The sequence below is a fragment of the Osmerus eperlanus genome, chromosome 9 (assembly GCF_963692335.1).
Source record: "Osmerus eperlanus chromosome 9, fOsmEpe2.1, whole genome shotgun sequence".
Lineage (NCBI taxonomy): Eukaryota > Metazoa > Chordata > Actinopteri > Osmeriformes > Osmeridae > Osmerus > Osmerus eperlanus.
This window is the reverse complement of record NC_085026.1, coordinates 6,534,174-6,552,489: the sequence shown is the minus strand read 5'-3', so window position 1 is coordinate 6,552,489 and position 18,316 is coordinate 6,534,174. Positions and strand designations below refer to the sequence as shown.

The following is an 18,316-nucleotide window of genomic DNA, read 5'->3' as shown; positions in this document are numbered from 1 at the left end:
TAAAGTTGGTGTACCTCAGAGGGATAAAAGGGGAAATGAAGTCACACAAGTCATGCATTTCCACAGTGTGGCCCACCACCAACCTGTAGTTCTCCATGTGATAGGGCTGCTGCTGGGGCTGTTGCATTTGCTGTCTCCTCTTCTTCTTACGGCCTGGGTAAGTCCCCGGACCTTCATCGGCACTGCTGATTGGCTCAAAGTCCTCCGCGGCGGAGAAGTAGGCCTCGCTGTCCGCCACGGACATACTGGAGTCAGCCGAGCGGTACTGGTGGAAGGTGTTGGAGTCTGCCGATGGCGTGAACGGGAAAGAGCCATAGCTTCGGCGCTGGCGCGGCGAGTCCAGGACATTCTCATCGCTACGCGAGACCTCGCTGCTAAACTGGACGCCGCCAGCGAGTGCAGGGGGCGGCTTGTCGGTGAAAACAGCGGCGGATAAGCTCTTGGTGCTGCCCAGCCTTCCAGACTGGACGGAGGACTGCCGTTTGAGGGGAGAGCGGAGAGGGGACCGGAGGGAGGAGCGTTCCTGGGTGCTGTTGGGGGATATCGGGGAACCTTCTGGAACCTCTCCGAGGGTGCTGAGATAAATATTGCAAAAGATGAAGTGTACAATACACAGTGTATGTGTGCGTAAATGTTATTTTTGTCAGTGCAAAAGGATGATATGGGTGATATAAAAACGGCATGCATGTTAAGGCTGTCAAAGTTGGTGACATAATAAAGTGGTGAAGCAAATTCATTTGGGTGCCAAAACATGACTCACTCTGCAGTGCTCTTGCCATTCACAGGGAACATGATTTCCTCAGTGCTGGGGGACGGGCTGTCCCTCTCTCCAGCCAGCAGGGGCAGCACTGCACTGGAGGAACTATTTTCCTCGGAGGAAGAGGCTGAACTCTGGGTGCGCAGAGGCACTTGCAAGCTTAAGTGCTGACCTCGCCTTTCCGGCAGCTCAGGTGGGGGACCAGGGAGAACCGGAGAGCAGTTTTCCTTCTTCAACCCTCCCCCCTTACCTAAGGGATTGTTTTAATACAGCTGAGAAATCATACACTAAGAAGAACGAGTTCAATCATATTTTCTGACCTCGAGCAGTAGAATCAACTCCGTTCAAACCTTAAGACTTCAAAATACAACAATTCCGTACCATCCCCCAGTTTGGGCAACTCCTTGGTGATGATCCACTCGCCAGGCTGCAACAGCGATTGGCCGTAGCACATGTCAGTATCGGTACTGGAGGATGAGAAGGCGGAGCTGGAGGAGGGGGTCATCTCCTCCAGTCTGAAGAAGTCCAGGCCAGCATTGGTGCCTCCAAAGAACCTGCAACCCCCCAGACAGCCACACCTGTTCCTGCTGCGCTTGTTCTTAGCAGCACCATCATCAGGCCACAGGAACCATAGCCTGAGACGAACAGAGAGAGTCGAGGCAGAGTGAGAAAACAAAAACACGTTTTCATCCCAAAAATTGAATGGGAATTTAGAGAGTTGTTAACCAGTCATTTGCATATGCTAGACTCGCAGGGGTGTCAAATCCTGGTCCTCAGGGGGCACTGTCCTGTCACGTTTCCCTGCTCCAGCACACCTGATTCAAATGAATGGTCGTTATCAGGCTTCCACAGAGCTTGATAACAACCCGTTAAATTGAATCAGATAGCCCCTGAGGTCCAGGATATGACACCCCTGTGCTAGAGTTTACTAAATCATGACACCCCTGTGCTAGTCTACTAAGTCATGACACACCTTCAGTTCTTTGTCCTCTGCTATTAAATGTGCCAGAAGATAGAGACTGGGTAATTATGTGCAGTAGTTTCTTTAGTATAATTCCTTTTCATATCAGAACGCTAAGAACAGAGTTATTAGGAGCTACGTATTGTATTGCAATGGACTGTGATTACCTACATCGTCAACAGAGCACTTTTGGGGCCAATCAATCACAGTTCAAAATAATGGAACCCCAACCAGAGTACGCAGTAAATGTCATAAGAGCACTTTACCTCGCCATTTCAGAGATTGGCTTTATGTGGTCACAGTAAGCACTATTTAGGACTAAACCATCTATGCCAACAACCATACAATTGTAATGGGTTCTGGGAGATAAGATTGAATCCCTCCCTTTGCAAAATGGACTGTTCAGTATTGAATAGGGATGCACCTTTTCCATTGGGCGTCGTGGAGCTCCAGAAACTTCCTCTGCACCTCGTGCTTGGCGGGGTGGTCGGCTGCCAGCGCCACGTCGGCCGTGATGAGGGCAAAGTTGACCGAGCCTGCCTCCAGCCAGTAGGAGCGGCGTAGCACGGGGGGCTGACCCGGCCCCGACCCCTGACCTCCAGGGCCAAGGCGGGCTCCATCCATCTGCTGCTGGGGCGGCGGCTGCTGCTGGGGCTGCTGCTGTTCGATGTACTGGTAGACGTGGACGTCCTGCACCACTGCACTGATGCCCTCTCCGACCGCCTGGTTGTGCAGGTTGCAGTTGGCGAGCCGGATTGCGCCCGTCTTGGGAGGAAAGAGGGGTGCAGAACAGGAGGGTGAGGCATTTTTATATGCCAGGTGTCCGTTTGCTTTGTGACAGTTAGTTGGGGTGTGAAAGTTGTTGATACCAAGTTTGAGCTTTTACCTTGATGTTGGCTGCACAGCCGTACTCTACTATAAATAGGTCTGCTCCATCGACAGCGAGTCGCGTCATGGTGTACTTGAGCTCCTCTGACGTCCGACAGTTGCCTGGTAAACAGGCCATCTAGAACCGACAGAGGACTGTTGAGCATGTAGAACTCCACTGGCAACACACAGCATCGGTACTCTCCCAAATTAGATAAATGCACTGTCATTACTGTGGTAGGAGTAACCATGTCATGTTTTGCCCGACTATGCCCGTCTGGTCCAAACCGGCAGTTCTACCGTGTCACTGTTTTGGCAGCACATGATAAACCAACAGCATATTAGGCCGGCGGTCATCATGTTTTGGCTCATCAGGGTATATGCATGAATAAACTTCACACACACGGTCAGAACACTAATTAGATACTGAGGCATAGTGAACGTTACCCGTTTTGCTAATTCAGATGTGCATAAGCACAAACCTGCGCAAATTCCTCCCTGCTCCAAAACATGATCCGCGGGAAGGAACGCTTCAATGGACGACGGCAGCATGATGAATGCAGCCCCATTTATCGTCATTACCAAACTCCACGTGCTCCGTGCAAGGCGTACCTTTGAGTCGCACGCCCGGCGGTCCACCCCGTGTTGGCAGATAACCGATGGTTTGGGTTGTTCTAGCTGGAACTCCCTGGACACCACGTGGAAGACGTAGGTCTCACCCCACTCCATCACGCTGGCCAGCTGAAGGACACACGCACGCATTTAGAGTCGCACACACAAAAACGTCATTTCTGAAATATTTTCAAACGCATTCACTTGACAACAGCGGACGTGCCAATGAGCCAAGTATAGACCTCACGGAAATCATTTCCATGTGTATCTTTCCCAGCCACGGTTTGCTGTTTAAGACTCAGAGCATACACACACACACACACACCTATGGCACAGTGGTTGTAAACACACACCGAGACAGCTTTGACATAACTAAGACCTGACCTCTGGCACGTGACCTCTGGCACAAACACAGGCACGGCAGGAGTACTGTAACCCATCTAAATAAGACAAATCCTCCCAATATATGTTCATTAATATTCATATGTTATTTTTCGAACACCGTGAACTGAGATTTAATTGCTCTTGTGGAGGCTGGATAGGAGCTAAGTCAAACCTGAATAAGTAGTCTGCAGGTAAAATGCAGGGGTTGGGATTGAGGAGCTTATTTGAAAGTAGCCTACATTATGGTCTCAAGTGTTCCAACGGTAACTTAGAACTAATGGTGTGTGTCCCCAATTAACTTTTTATTTCACAGAGCCCATTGTTGGCAATCATGCAGGGAGGATGTGGACAATATGCTTGTCCTTAAAGTGCCACATGGACACGATGATGGGTAGACTAGGATGCATGAGGGTTAAATGCATCTCTAATATGATTTGCAAGACAGTCTTTTGCCAATTTAGAAGGCTCCAACACTCATGCATACAGATTGCATTGAAACACATCTTACAAAACGGGTAAAAACCTTTTACCTTAAATTGGGACACGGTGTCAGAGTAGGGAAAGAGCTAATCTGTTATTGTGAACTTAGTCATGGATTTATGATACCGTGGGAAGCACGCTGCCTATATTCAATGCTAGGCAGGAGGAAAATGTTAAAATATTCTTGTCATTTTTAGAAGGTGGAATCTTTCTCTGACAATTCTGGAGAATGAACAATAACAGGAAATTGTGAACATACAGTATTTTCAACGTCATTTGCAGGCATAAATAATTAATAGTGGTCTGATTAAGCAGGCATTTTACTATCTGAATGAGAATACATTTTGAACATTCCACAAATTACATCCTAAATCAAGCTAAACCAATATTTTAATATGACAGGAAAAAATAAAAGAAAACTGAACAAGCTATAGTAGCTTGAAACTAGATATGTAGGCTATTTAATATTTTATCATTTTCTAGTTAAACTGAACATGGACAATGATATTGAACATAGTAATATATTCCAAACTTAACATAGAATGAGCTCCATTGTAGTATGTAGGCTTGAAAGCTGTGAATGCTAAGAACTGCATTTTCCGACTGCATTAAATGCTACTGTTATATTATACATTCTATTACACCTCTATTTAATACATTAATATATTAAGTAGGTATTGGTATTAATATAGACTTAATAAAATATGATGGTGGTCTCTTACGCACCTGGCTAAATTGAATGCGTCTTCATTTTGCATTATTAAATGTTTGCCCTCATAGATTAAATATCATATTGCGCATTCCTGTTACTCTCTTTGTTGACTGCAAACGTTATAGGGATCTCATGCAACATGTTGGCTTGTTGTTTTCATACTGAGTTGAAGATAAAGTCTCCGTTCTTGTGATCATGAATACACACACACACCAATGTCCTCTCCCATGCACACAAGCCCCCCCCCCCGCCCACACCCACACACACACACCTGTGGTACGGTGACCCTGCCCGTCAGCGCCCCAGCTTGCATGTCGATGAGCCAGGCGTACTCCAGTGTGTCGCTGCCCAGAGGCAGACCCTGGGCTGAGAACAGGGCGTGGGCTCGCATCTGCAGGCCCGACAGACTCAGGTGGCCGTCCCTCAGGACACTGTCCGCAGTGGGCCGCTGAAGTCAAAGGTGGGAGGGCGGTCAATCATCTTTGTTTCACTCACTGACACTCACTCCAAATCAGACAGATTTATGCGACTAGTCTCTTGGCTCTGGATTACAGGCTTAATCTGATTTAAACATTGTATTTTACGGCCAAAAAAGGGATGCATGCTCATCCAAATTAATCTGTTTCGTTTTACTTCATAACATTCAGCCATGGGAGAGAAAAGAACAATGCTCAATACATTATTGAAAGAAGGGTGTAATTCGCCATGAGGAATGAGATTAGAGATTACTAGGGGCACCACAGAGCTCAGCTCAGGGTTCCGGTACTACTTAGTCATGCACTTCAATGGTTTAGTCATTCGCTTCAAATCAACAACCTTGTGCATATCTCCAAAACAACCAGCTGACTAAGAGAACCGTGCTACATTACATCAATGTACAATCGCCATCAGTGTGTCTAACAAAATCATACCAAATATATAACGTGCCATCCGAAAAAGGTGTAACTGGCTGACGATCTTTCATAAGAAGATGACACGCGAAGATGTCTCATGCCCGCTTCGATGTCTGACCTGGTAGTTGTCGCTGAGGAAGACATGTGCCGGTGACAGGACCAGCTGAAGCATGGTCTCCTTGTAGCCCTTCTTCATCTCGAAACACAGCCTTTCAAGGAAGCCTGAGGGCCCTTCAGGACCGTCGCTGCCACAGTGCTGCACAGACACAAACGTAACCTCCGATTAGGTTCTCTGTGAGTCAGTAGCTGTATGGTAATGATCGGGCATTGCCGATTCCCTAAACTAGATGGAAAAACGGCCACGTTCATAATTATTTCTATATCTTAAAAAATGCGGTTATGAGAGCAATTTTTTTCCCTTGTATCTAGCCTGCGTACTCCAGTGGAGGTAAATGTCAGCGATCCATCAACAGTCATTTTCCACGGGGGCCTTACCATGGGCAGACGCCCGTGCACTTTATAGAGGTTAATGAGGACGGTGATGTCCCAGGGGCGCAGGGCCAGGGGGTGGATGGCAGCCGCCTCTCTCCTGTCACTGTCCTCGATGCCCAGCGGTGACCAGCCCAGGCCGGAGGAAGTGGAGAGGGAGACCACAGGGCTAGACACCGCCTCCTCAAAGTCGGTGTACATGTCATCCTCCCCAAAGTAGTTCTCCTGGGGAGAAGATTAATGGGAGACGGGCGGATGCTTCGAGTTATCATTCAAACTCCACGCTTGAGAAAAACGAGTTGAGGAAATCTCCCCCGGCAGCCATGACAACGGCCGTGACAAAAGGAAATATGCAAGCCTTTAGCCTCCTTTGTTCCTATTTCGGTAAAAAGCCATCGTAATATCTGTGGTGTCGCGAAACCTTTCATTCTCCGACATTTCACAGAATGCACACCTTTCACGACCCCCCCCCCCCCCCCCCCTCATCGATTTTCTAAAAAGGACGGTACCTTGATGGAGACGAGAGCCCTCAGCAGGGGTCCGTACAGGACGAGCTGGGAGTCCGGGGACATCTCCATCTCCACGTGGAGCCGGTCTGGAGGTAGCTCCGAAGGGTCCATGGGCACTCTGCTGTTGGGGGCCGAGGCAGCCGTGTAGGGAGACGGGGCTGGCTGAGGGGAAGACGCGTGCTCCGGGGGGCGCAGAACCGACAACATGGACTCCTCGATCTCAGATACTGCAGCAGGAGAGCATGCAGAAACCCAGACAGACGTGTAAAACAAGAAACGTATACTTCTGTGTTTAAATATGTACGTGTCAAATAATTATTTACATGAATGCCCCTATTATGTCTATAGTTTATTGATACTCTTCACCGAAAGCTGCACTTAAAACTACATTACTTCTTGTGATATGCCAATGATACATGCCAATTTGCCCTTTCTCTGCACATTTTGGGGGTTTGATGTTGCAAACAGATATTATGTTGTTGTTTCTGCACTGTGCTATGCAATATTACTGTACAGTTTGGATAATAATGTTGCACTGTGCCTGGTAGCAGAGATGTGGTTATTTTCCATTATACCTGGTAAACACTGACCATTCGTCTAGGATTTCTTGGTCCTAATGTTTGTGGTCTCTCACATTTTGAAAATCTTAAAAGATTAAAAAAATATTTGAGTGTGTATCCAGCATTAAGCTGCACGTGTTTTTGGTTACCATCACTTCCGGTAATTATAACAGGTGTGTGGTTTCACCTTTTTTACCTGATCATTGTCATTGGTTATCGATAGCAGTTGCTACACTGATTATCACTGATCAGGACAAATAAACGCAATTGAAATAAGTTGGTGTATATTAGGCTCATACTAGATAATATGCCTCCGGTTAGAGGTGGTGTGCTTACTTGACTGTTTCAGTTGTTCATCAGCCTTCTGGGGGTAGATGGGATGCCAGGTGTAATCAATGATGAGCAGGAAGTTAGGAACAGACCAACAGTCGATCCATCCAGATCTGGAAACGCAAGAAACAAAACCACGTTTCACGCACAAAGACACGTGCATGTCACACGGCCCTACGCTCCCCTACAACAACTTCCGGTAAAAAGACCCAACTCACTCGGCGTGGGTTATGTTCCTCCAACGTGACTTGTTGAGTTTAGGCGGGGGGGCTCCGTGGCTCTCCCCGGGCATGCACATGTCAGGTGGCATCTTGCTGTTCTGGTACTCTTTGGCTAACGTGAGCAGCGGGTACCTGCTGGGGTGGCAGTCTGGCAGGGAGAGACGCAGGTCTGTGTCCTCAGCCTGAGGGCAAGACAAAAATACACACGCATGCATTGGCAGTCACCCACCCACCGAGTCACACAACAGCCGTGGATGGCACAGACAGATCACTAGCGTGCGGTTAATTAAATGACAGAGCGCGTGGTGTTGTAGCAGAGCAACACGCACTGCCGATGCTCCGGAACGTGATTAGCAAAGCAACGGATGCTCGGTCAAGCAGCAGGAAGGCTATGACTCACCCTCAGACAGAACCTCGTATTGCAGGTGGTGGGGACAAACTCATTGAAAGGCAACGTGAAATCGATGTTCAGCGTCTCACCACAGGCAGCCAGATATACTGGAAAGGGAGAGCAAGGACACTACCACTTACTATGGATCCGCTATTGATTGTATGTAGAGTAGTGGTTTTGAAAGGGATTCGGCAAATCAGCAATGCTTATCCGTTCACCCTGATCTTTCAAAATCAATCCTCAGTCTGTGGATGAGCCACAATTAATTGCAAGTGTTCTGGTATCGAAATGGTTTCAGACCCCTTCATTTCAACATTTTTCTGTATTTACACTTTTAATCTTATAACAAATATCTTAACATATAATAAAAAAATACATATATTGATTTACAGTACATTCACTGCAAAATGCATCTGTTATTTAGATAAACTCTCTCACCGTTCTCCTGCTGTTTGGTGGAACAATCAATCCAGTTGTGTTGGTTGGCTGCCCAGATCATCTCAAACTGATGGAAGAGGATCTTAAATTTCCATGCGTAGGGTACAAAGGAGTAGATGTCTGGAGCACTGTCACTGGCCCAGTCTTGAATCAGGTCTGAGATAAGGATGTTAGACAACACCAATTAGGTCTACATGCATTTGATTAGTCATTAGGAAGCCCCTGTTGTCTCCAATCTGTGTAATTAGGGACATGGCAGCAGTTTACACGTCCATTTGAAATCACATCTCACACTCACAATATCACAACATACGACAAAATCTTTTGGAGCATCAACACAATTTGTATTTTTTTGATTATTTTTTTAAATTATTGTTGTGGAGTACATCCACTAAAATAATTTTGCATTTTTGGGGCTTTTTTGGGTGAGATCCCTAAATATGATCTGCCGTCAGATTTGCGATGGAACTCTTTGAGTCATGTTGAGCTGGCACTGTATAGCGTTGGGCTGCACTATGCTACACTAAGCCCAGCGCTTGAATGATGATGAGGAGGTTGAACAAGTACTTTTGAGAATATCAATTGTGATCTGAGAAATATAGGTACCAAAGCCCCTGAGGACAACTGTCATCATCCGATGCACATTGCATTTTCAAGTCTAAATCCAATTAGGAAACAGCATACAAATTACCACCAAAACAGCTCAAACACTGTGACTGAGCTTTATACAATCTAGGTATAGGATACTATGGTTTCTGTTACCTGAAAAGAAGTTCTTCTGGGCATAGATGAAGTGATAGGTGGCTTTGTACACCTCAATTTCACACTGCCACGACTGAGGCATGTTCCAAACTCGTGGGAAACTGGCTATCACATGGAACTTGGGGGAGGGGGGGGGAGAGAGTGAGAGAGAGTGAGAGAGAGAGAGATAGAGAGAGAGAGAGAGAGAGAGAGATAGAGAGTTAATAAGATAGCCTTTAATTAATGTAGGTCTCATTCGAATGTCGCCTGTTCAAAATATAATGTTACATTTTTTATTTTAAGAGTCTGAATTTCGGCTTATAAAGCTGCCTCAGCTGCCACTTACAGCTAGCATCTCAGCCTCCAGCAGGGTCCTGTACTGCATGCTACTGGTGGTGTCTACATGGAGGAGCTGCCCTTTGATGGCGGTACAGTATCCTGGGGAAGGTAGAGGGAAAACTCTGCTGCTCAGTAACCAACACAACCTCTGCAAAGCTTTCACTTGATGCGCCATAGAGATGCCTGAATATCAAACACAACACTGTTATATTCTTTCTCCTCAGTTATGGTAGGTTGGCAGGTAGGTTGTTTATTCTCCATTACAGTAAAACAGGTGCTTGTGACTGGTGTAAAATTAGGTGCACAAGCAGTATGTTACTACAGTATTGAGTACAGGTGTGGACTTGCCAACTTTATTTAAGGACTTATTTAATTCTCACCCTACAGTCACACTTACCATCCTCTCCAACAGTCATAGGGATGTTGACTTCCAGATAGGATCCTGCGCCGACATTCACGTGGATAGCATTGGTTTCCTACATGCAAGAGATTTAAGGACAGTAGGTATGAGGTGAGAAAGAAGCCTCCCTTATAAAGCTACATGTATTGATGTATGTAGCTCTATTAATATTATACCTTTCTGCATTGAATAATATTACATGATGAAAAGGAAGGTACATATATATATATATATATATATATATATATATATATATATATATATCTTTGGGGAAAATAAATTTATACAGACTAAATAATAGACAATAAAAGTTCTAAGAGACAGGAAAAGAATAGAAAATGTTTATGGTGAAAAAGCAGTAAATTCGATACCCTGTTTTTGGTGAATAGTAGGTCAATGGTGGCGTCTGCGATAATGTTCATGCGTAGCTCGAAGGCCAAGATTTGTCTGGGTTTGCCAGGCTGGGCAACCTCTGTTTCCTTCATTGTCTGATAGTCTGCTGGAAGGAAAAACTTCCACAGACAATCCCTAGTAAAACACAAGAATGGTCAAAATCCAGTATTATGAGATAGCATATTAGGGATTGTGTATGTAAACGTCTTAAACAAACAATGAAACACTGAAAAGTGCACACGTGGGAGAATATGTGTCTCGAGTTTGAGAACACAGACCTTTGTCTATCTGCCCAGGGCCCGTAGTTGAAGTCGGTTCCTTTGCCACAGACGATATCCAGGCCCCAGCATGGAGGTAGGTCCTGCAGTTTGGTGCCGTCACCACATGGCTCTGTGTCCCCATTTTCCTGCTCCTCAGGGACAAGGCCTGAAAACAGTTACAGTTTATGAGTGTAACCCTTGTGTTATCTTCGGGTCATTCTGACCCATCAGTCATTGTGACCCACCGTCGTATTGCGACAACTTTACCGCATACAAAAACAAAGTGAAGCATTTTCTTTTAACTGTTGGGCTGTCTCAGACCCCCACATTGCGAAGGTTAAAAGAAAATTATTTAAATTTGTTTTTGTATTGGGTAAACACAACGATGGTTCGTTATGGACCTTTGGGTCATGTGACCCGAAGGCAGCACAAGGGATAAGGTATGCATGTGAAATGTACGCTGTCCCTTCAGTAACACACAGCTATTGGCCGTCAGCAAATTCAGTCAACAAAAAAGGATGATTACACATATAGGTCAAGGTTGCATTACAGCTTCTTTTTTTAAGAAGATAATTGTGTAAAAAAATAAGTTTTATAAACCATGATCAAAATGAATCCAACAACAATCGAAAAGCAAGCATAATCGACACACACAACTGAAAGTGCAAATAATCCCTCAAGTAAATTACTTTCAAAGTAAACAGAGCATGACTATGGAGAGCTTAGCCTTGCTGCAAGGCTTAACCGGGAGCTTACCCATGTGCTCATAATGTGGTCCTACCTGGTTCATCCTGGTAATAGTAAATGTCCACATCGTTAGACTGCATGACCACAAACCCTTCTCCCATCAGTCTTGGTGGTCTGTGGAGAGAAGAAAAATAAAAACGAGAGGTATTTTGGGAAGAGCTCCTCCAAAATGTACAAATATCGACTTACTTTTCTTTTTACAAGCCACAAAGAAACAGAGCAGGTCTGACTAACTAGCAGCGTCCCCTTCTTTGTGTTGCTACAACATTTAGGCTTCCTTTTACATCTTACCGTGTTCTAGCATGGAACCATGGCATTGTTACTACCCTACAACACAAGTAGTACTAAATTGTAAAAGTAAAAAAATAATAATAGTACAAAGACACAAATATTTTCAAGATACTAGTATCGCCCTGTCAAAACTAAATCATCATGTAACATTACAAAAGTAGAAAATCATTGGACTTGGTCAGAAAGCTCTGCCCTGGTTCAAAGCATGTCTTGGGAAGTAGCGTGTTTATTGAAGGGCATCAGTCTGTTCTTCTTGATATTAATAGAAGTGTTCCGCAAGGCTCTAATTTGAGACCCTGTCTCTTTTCAATTTTTACGAATGAACTCCCATTATCAGGCAAAACCTCAAATATCCGTTTATATGCAGATGACACAGTAATCTATGCGGCCAACTCAAATACACGACAGATCATTGCTTCTCCTTTGGTTTTAGATTTTGAATTCCACTCACTCGTCGTTCTGCATGCCCAGGTAGCGCGGGCTTGGCACCAGCATGACACGGACGTTTTCCAGGGAGCCCTTGACAATGTGCATGTACTGGTCGAGGTGGCTGGACGGTGGCTTGGTGGCATAGGTCAGGAAAGCATCCTCAAAGTTCATGCACAACGTCTGGGGGAGGTGGTGGTTCCCAAACGCAAGCCGACCCTGGTTGATCACCACAAATATAAACATTTAGGTTGGGTGTTTAAAATCCAACAAATTCCAGAGTAATTTAATTATTATTATTATTTATTTGTATGTATACAGTGGCGAAAATCTGCTATACATTTTGGGGGGGGGACAATTATGACATTTTCTCAAGAGAAAATACTGAGGGGGACACCAATATTACTGCTGTAACCCATAGCCTACATTATAATATGTTAAATGTATATTATTAATACTATTGAAATGTCCTTATGTTTACAGTGATTTAGTGGGGGGGACAAATCATATTGTTCCCAGGATGGGGGGGTTGTGTGTCCCCTGTCCCCCCCTGTTCCCCCCAGGGATTTCCACCTATGTATGTATATACAAATGCATCAAAAAAATACAAAAATGGTTCCTCTTATACTAAAGCGCATGTGCCACAGAGCATCATAGTATGGATGTAGGAAATGAGAACTCACAGCGCTGATGTTGACTTTTATGACCGGTATAAGGGATCTCCATGAAGATGACGGGTCCGGAGTCTCTGCTTTCATGTTGATACTAAAAAGTCATGCAAACATTCGAGTTCTATGAACATTGTGGGGAAAAAGCTTATCATATTCAACCCTGGAATGTGAGGCACGGTCGTTTCATGAAATGTGTTATGGAATTAATTAGACATTGTAGAATGAATAATGAGCAGGTGTTTTACCTGTCCAAGGTCTTTTCTCGCTCATCCCTTCCCTTTTCCTCGTCTTTTTGGGGAGGTTTGAGGGTGGGTTCAAGTCCAAAGATCTCCTGTAGCTTGGCATAGAGGTCTGTGCGGTTGTAGACGTGAAACTCAAATCCATTCACCGTCACGTAAAGCCTGGTTTCTGCTTTGGGATCTAATGAGAAGAGAAGGGAACATTGCATGCAAATATAGCTGAGGTGATCAAGGATGACGACTGTCGATGTCGACTGTTATTCGATTTTGAAAGGCAGATATAGCCTTATATATAGTTTGGAGCAGGAAAAAGACAATAGCCGATTAATAAACCACGTTCTAAATAGATAAAAATAAAAATATATACACACATTTAAAAAGATTTGTACTATTCACCAACTCACCATGTTGTTTCTGTTTGGGGTTATACATTTTCCACCAGCGAAAAATAAGGAAGCCATCTTGTATCCTAGAGAGAACACAAAATAAAAGTAAGGCAACATTTTTGTATGCAAAATATTGGGGCTAAGTACAGTAAATGCACTTAAAGCACAGGGCCTTTGATGTAGAATAGAAAACTGACATGTGAGAAGGAAGGATGGAGTTACCTGATAGACATGTCTTCATTAATAAAGTACACATCCCTGAACATGACCTTCCCTGACAGAACAGAGAAGGAAAAGGACCCTGTACATAGAAAAAAGTATTGGCATATTATTCATCGATATACCAGTGTAGACAGATGTTCATCATCTCTTCACAGATGGTGCCACTTCTGTGCAAATGCAAGGTAGAAGCTAAAAGGTACCTCAACAAAAAGTCACTTCCATTGTAATACTTGCATCACAGTTAACAACAAAGAAACAAATTACTTCTAATGGGTAAGCACAGACACAGAGACAAGGATAAGCTGATACCATGCATGTTTTTGTTGGCTGCACTTTGGGGCTTTTGCAACTAGCTTGGTCAATTGTACCTTGAAGTGTTTCTCCCTTGAATTAGACTTGAGCAGTGATCTGTTTGAAATGGGTGCTTCAAAGTGAACCTGGCACAGTTTGTATCAAGTGAGAGCCCACCTTAACCCAATAACAGGAAAGGGCCTCAAATACTCTGAGTACAATAGAGCTGGGCGATATATATTGTTTGACGTCTTTCATTTCATTTTATGCTCTTTCGTTCATTGAATGTGCTCCCAAAATATAATCTGTGCGACCTCAATAATAATCCATCTACCTGGTAGGTGCAGCAAGTCTCCTTCAATAGTTCATCACGACAAACCGCAGTTGTGACAGGTGTTTGTAATCTGAGGTGTCATAAAATTTTTTCTAATATTTCACACCGCATTGTGTTTGCTTAGTGTAACCAAAATCTTTTTTCCGATTGGGACTAAAAACATGATTTAATATTTTGATTAAGATTAAGGAAATTGACTTATGTTAAAAAAAATGCCTGACACGCATTGTCCACTGGATTAAAAGCGTTACTTATTGCTTAATGACAAATCCGACAGTATAGCCCTATAGTCCACAAGATTTTAACAAATAATCTAATGCAGTGGTTCTCAAACCTGTCCTCAAGTACCACCTGTCCTGCATGTTTTAGATGTTTCCCTGCCCTGGTAACGAACATGCATTTGAATCAGGGGTGTTGGAGCAGGGAAACATGCAGGATATGTGGTACTTGAGGACAGGTTTGAGAGCCACTGATCTAATGCATATCTAAAGCTTCATAGAGCACCCAAATGCAGTATGAAACTTTAGCTGGAGACTTCTGCGAGTTTCAAAATGTTGCATCAGTGTAACATGGCCTTGAGTACCAGTTTAACACAGTGACGAAACTTCACCAGTGCATCACAATAAAAAAGGATCTGAGCCTGCCCAAGCACATCAAGTGGGGCTCAAGCCACCTGAAAGCATGTTGTCTTACAGAGGAAGAGTTGGCAAACTGAATTAAATGTTAGACATTTTATCATCCAGGAAACAACGTTAGGTCCTGTAGAACCCAATAATGTAGTAATTTCCACAAATAATTATGAAACGCCTTAAAATGTAAGCAAACTTGCACTTAACCAATAATGTAATAAAATGCCTTGACTAATATTTCAATAAACATTTTACTGATAATGTAATAACTTATTGGTAATTATTTACGATATCAGTAAGGAAATTGTATTACATTATTGGGTTTTAAGTTAAGTACAAGGTTTATTGCATCAGGAAATTATTATATTATTGGGTGCTACAGGTCCTATTCAATGTTCAATGGAGCCCACTTACCGATGTGTATGTATCCTTCCTTATACAGTCTGTTGATGATGAGGGTTAAGATGAGGCCAATGTTGCGAGAGTTGTAATAGGTTAAATATATGATCCATCCACAGGACAGAATGGTGGCTAGAAGATAAGGACAGAACACAATCCAATATATTTTTTGAACAGCAGGAAATAATATTTCAGTGATTCAATAGCGCCGTCATAAGACTAAGAGTGACAAATGTACATGTTTCTCAGCAACAACTAATAACACTTTCTCTAATTAAGGTTATAGGTGTACATGACCCTACGCCCACCATTATGATGATAAAATGGACATGGCCTAACACATTTAATCAGCCTTCATTAGTCAACTCTATAGTGTGAAATATGGAGTTCCTACGCAACTACACTAGTAGTAGTATGTCATACTATATCAACACTCGGAAGTGAATTTGGAAAACGTATGTAAACAAATTATGCTTTTAAATGTTCAAAATATGTTCACGTCAACATGTCAAGTTACAATCTTGCTTCTTTTAATTATAAGCAGTCCACATTATACTATGAATACTCTGGATAAGAGCGTCTGCTAAATGACTAAATGTATGAGCTTGCAAATCGTTTATTTCAACATAACGGCTTTGCAAATGCTCTCTTTCAAGCTTTCAGAGTTTTGTCACTATTTCTCACCTCATAGATGTGCCCCCACTCAGAAAACAACACTTTCAGGTAAGACATTACAGAAGATCTACGGATCTACGGAACATTGAACAGCAGACACTTACCTACAAGGAGCCACACAAAATTGGAATCATGCTTGGTGAGGAAGTCATCCAAGTCATCGAGACTAGGAAAGGTGCTATCATTGGCTTTCTGTCCCTCCATTGCTACAGTGGCTCAGTCTGACACCCAAAACTGGAGAAATAAAAAACACTAGTTTAGTAGATTCATGATACACAATAGATAGGCTGGCCAGTGCCCACAATTGACTGGCCCAACAGAACTTACAGGTAGGCCTATTTGTTGCTTAACCCTCGTGCTGCCTTCGGGTCACATGACCCAAAGGTTCATAACGAACCATCGTTGTGTTTACCCAATTTTACCCAATACAAAAACAAATAAAAATAATTTTCTTTTAACCTTCGCAATGTGGGGGGTCTGAGACAGCCCAACGGTTAAAAGAAAATGCTTCACTTTGTTTTTGTATGCGGTAAAGTTGTCGCAATACGACGGTGGGTCACAATGACTGATGGGTCAGAACGACCCGAAGATAACACAAGGGTTAATTAAACAAGTAGATTTTATGCATGAATGACAGATCAAAACGAAAGAGAAAAACAATGGGCATTGATCATATCAGGGAATGCACAACCTGAACAGCTAAATTATTCAATAGGAATAAAACCCCAACTCTTGTCATTAATAGCCATTTTAATTGTTGATCATGTGTCATTGTGTGTTGTGGCCTTGTCAGTTAGGCTAATTAGTGTCTTTGCTGAAAGCAACAACCCTAATGCAATCCTGCATACTTATTATTAGTGTTTGCTGAAAGCAAAAATCCTGCATAGGCTACTTCTACTTGTGTGTTTGTTGAAAGGAAAAACACCATTGTTTTCTTACTGTGAAAAACCCCACCTTTCGATCTTTTATACTTTTCATGCTATAAAATGAATGGTAGTCAATGGAAGATAGGTCTACTCTTCATCCACCTAGTTAGAGAGCTACAAACATTGTTGCAACTTCATTTGACAATGCTCTCTCATGTGCGATGACTTCCGACAACTCTGGTTTTTATGGTAAGGCAGCTCAAAGTTCTCAATAGGACTTGTGTACCTCCCTGCTGCACAGTATTGACTCAAATGTCAAAATGTTCAGGTGGACCAGTTGTTTACAGCTGTTAAACCTCAATCTTTATATTTGTATGCTTTTCATGTTATAAAATCTATGGAAGTCATCACACAATGCCAGTCAACTACTACTGCATGCTCGATTTGATTACCTTTTTTTCCTTCGTCATTTCAGCTCTCCCCAACAGCATATCACTTGCTTAGCCTACACTGTGACCCAGAAAAGCTTAGATTAGTTGAAAATGTAGTTCTGAGCCAAAACATTTGACGTGTAGGCCAATCCATGCAATAATAAAATTGCCTACCTGTGTATATGCTACTTGACATAATTCATGTGCATCCAAGATGGATATACAAAAGCCACTACGCAGGAGTAGTTCCTAAGTATGCGCACAGCAAGCCTAGTCATGAACAAGAATGCTTGGCAGCCCTGCTTACAGTTTATTTATGGTCAGTACGGCAAAACTAACAAAAAGATTGTCAAACAGCATTTAGGCGAACAGGAGCTTTATTGAGAAACTTGTGGATATCTGATGAGGAACTGTGTCAATATGTGTGTGTACACTTTCAAGTTCCAGAAGTGTTCAATACACACAAAAAATATGAGCAAATCTCAAAACACAATGGGTGGAGAAATACAGGGATGTAGCATACAGCCTACTATCCTTCAAGACAGGCTAAGATCCGCTTTGGGTTCAATAACTGACAGTGTTTTAAGAAACAAGTTCGTTTCACAGTCAATTAAAAACATTTGTAACTTTAACATGCTTGTTTCACCAATGCCTCTGTTTACTTTTACCATCTCTATTGTATATTTGGGGGTTAGGCCTATTTGTATGAATCTTTGTGTTCCATGTAATGTCTAATAGAAAGTATAAATCCCGAGCATAGATTAAAAACTAAGCTATTCCTGATAGACTAGTTTGAGTTGATGGTAGCAGAAACCTGCAAAACCAGATATGACGGGAATACAGAGCGAAAGACAGTTGTCTGACTTGTGTTTTAGGATAGTGGGTGGAATAAAAACGAAGACATCCCAAAGCAACTGAAAAGCACTCTCGTGATGACCAAAAACGATTTTATGTCAAGAAAACTGATCTTGT

General features: G+C 43.1%; 1 protein-coding gene across 3 annotated transcripts in view; it reads right to left on the bottom strand.

Annotated features, from left to right (window-relative positions):
- kiaa1109 (KIAA1109 ortholog) overlaps positions 1-18,316 on the bottom strand; it is a 56,315-nt gene that overhangs the window by 36,776 nt on the left and 1,223 nt on the right. For all 3 annotated transcript variants that reach the window (XM_062470468.1, XM_062470469.1, XM_062470470.1), the window contains exons 2-29: positions 17,366-17,423; positions 16,152-16,281; positions 15,388-15,504; positions 13,720-13,798; positions 13,516-13,580; positions 13,118-13,292; positions 12,885-12,966; positions 12,227-12,420; positions 11,519-11,598; positions 10,756-10,903; positions 10,456-10,612; positions 10,082-10,160; positions 9,692-9,783; positions 9,367-9,484; positions 8,605-8,760; positions 8,176-8,273; positions 7,773-7,957; positions 7,561-7,667; positions 6,665-6,891; positions 6,162-6,380; positions 5,785-5,922; positions 5,045-5,221; positions 3,198-3,326; positions 2,605-2,724; positions 2,143-2,483; positions 1,139-1,392; positions 761-1,007; positions 84-575 (exon numbers count right to left, since the gene is read on the bottom strand). In XM_062470468.1, coding sequence (XP_062326452.1) covers positions 84-575; positions 761-1,007; positions 1,139-1,392; positions 2,143-2,483; positions 2,605-2,724; positions 3,198-3,326; positions 5,045-5,221; positions 5,785-5,922; positions 6,162-6,380; positions 6,665-6,891; positions 7,561-7,667; positions 7,773-7,957; positions 8,176-8,273; positions 8,605-8,760; positions 9,367-9,484; positions 9,692-9,783; positions 10,082-10,160; positions 10,456-10,612; positions 10,756-10,903; positions 11,519-11,598; positions 12,227-12,420; positions 12,885-12,966; positions 13,118-13,292; positions 13,516-13,580; positions 13,720-13,798; positions 15,388-15,504; positions 16,152-16,251 — 4,376 coding nt within the window. In that variant the 5' untranslated portion in view covers positions 16,252-16,281; positions 17,366-17,423. The remainder of the gene's footprint in view (positions 1-83; positions 576-760; positions 1,008-1,138; positions 1,393-2,142; positions 2,484-2,604; positions 2,725-3,197; positions 3,327-5,044; positions 5,222-5,784; positions 5,923-6,161; positions 6,381-6,664; positions 6,892-7,560; positions 7,668-7,772; positions 7,958-8,175; positions 8,274-8,604; positions 8,761-9,366; positions 9,485-9,691; positions 9,784-10,081; positions 10,161-10,455; positions 10,613-10,755; positions 10,904-11,518; positions 11,599-12,226; positions 12,421-12,884; positions 12,967-13,117; positions 13,293-13,515; positions 13,581-13,719; positions 13,799-15,387; positions 15,505-16,151; positions 16,282-17,365; positions 17,424-18,316) is intronic.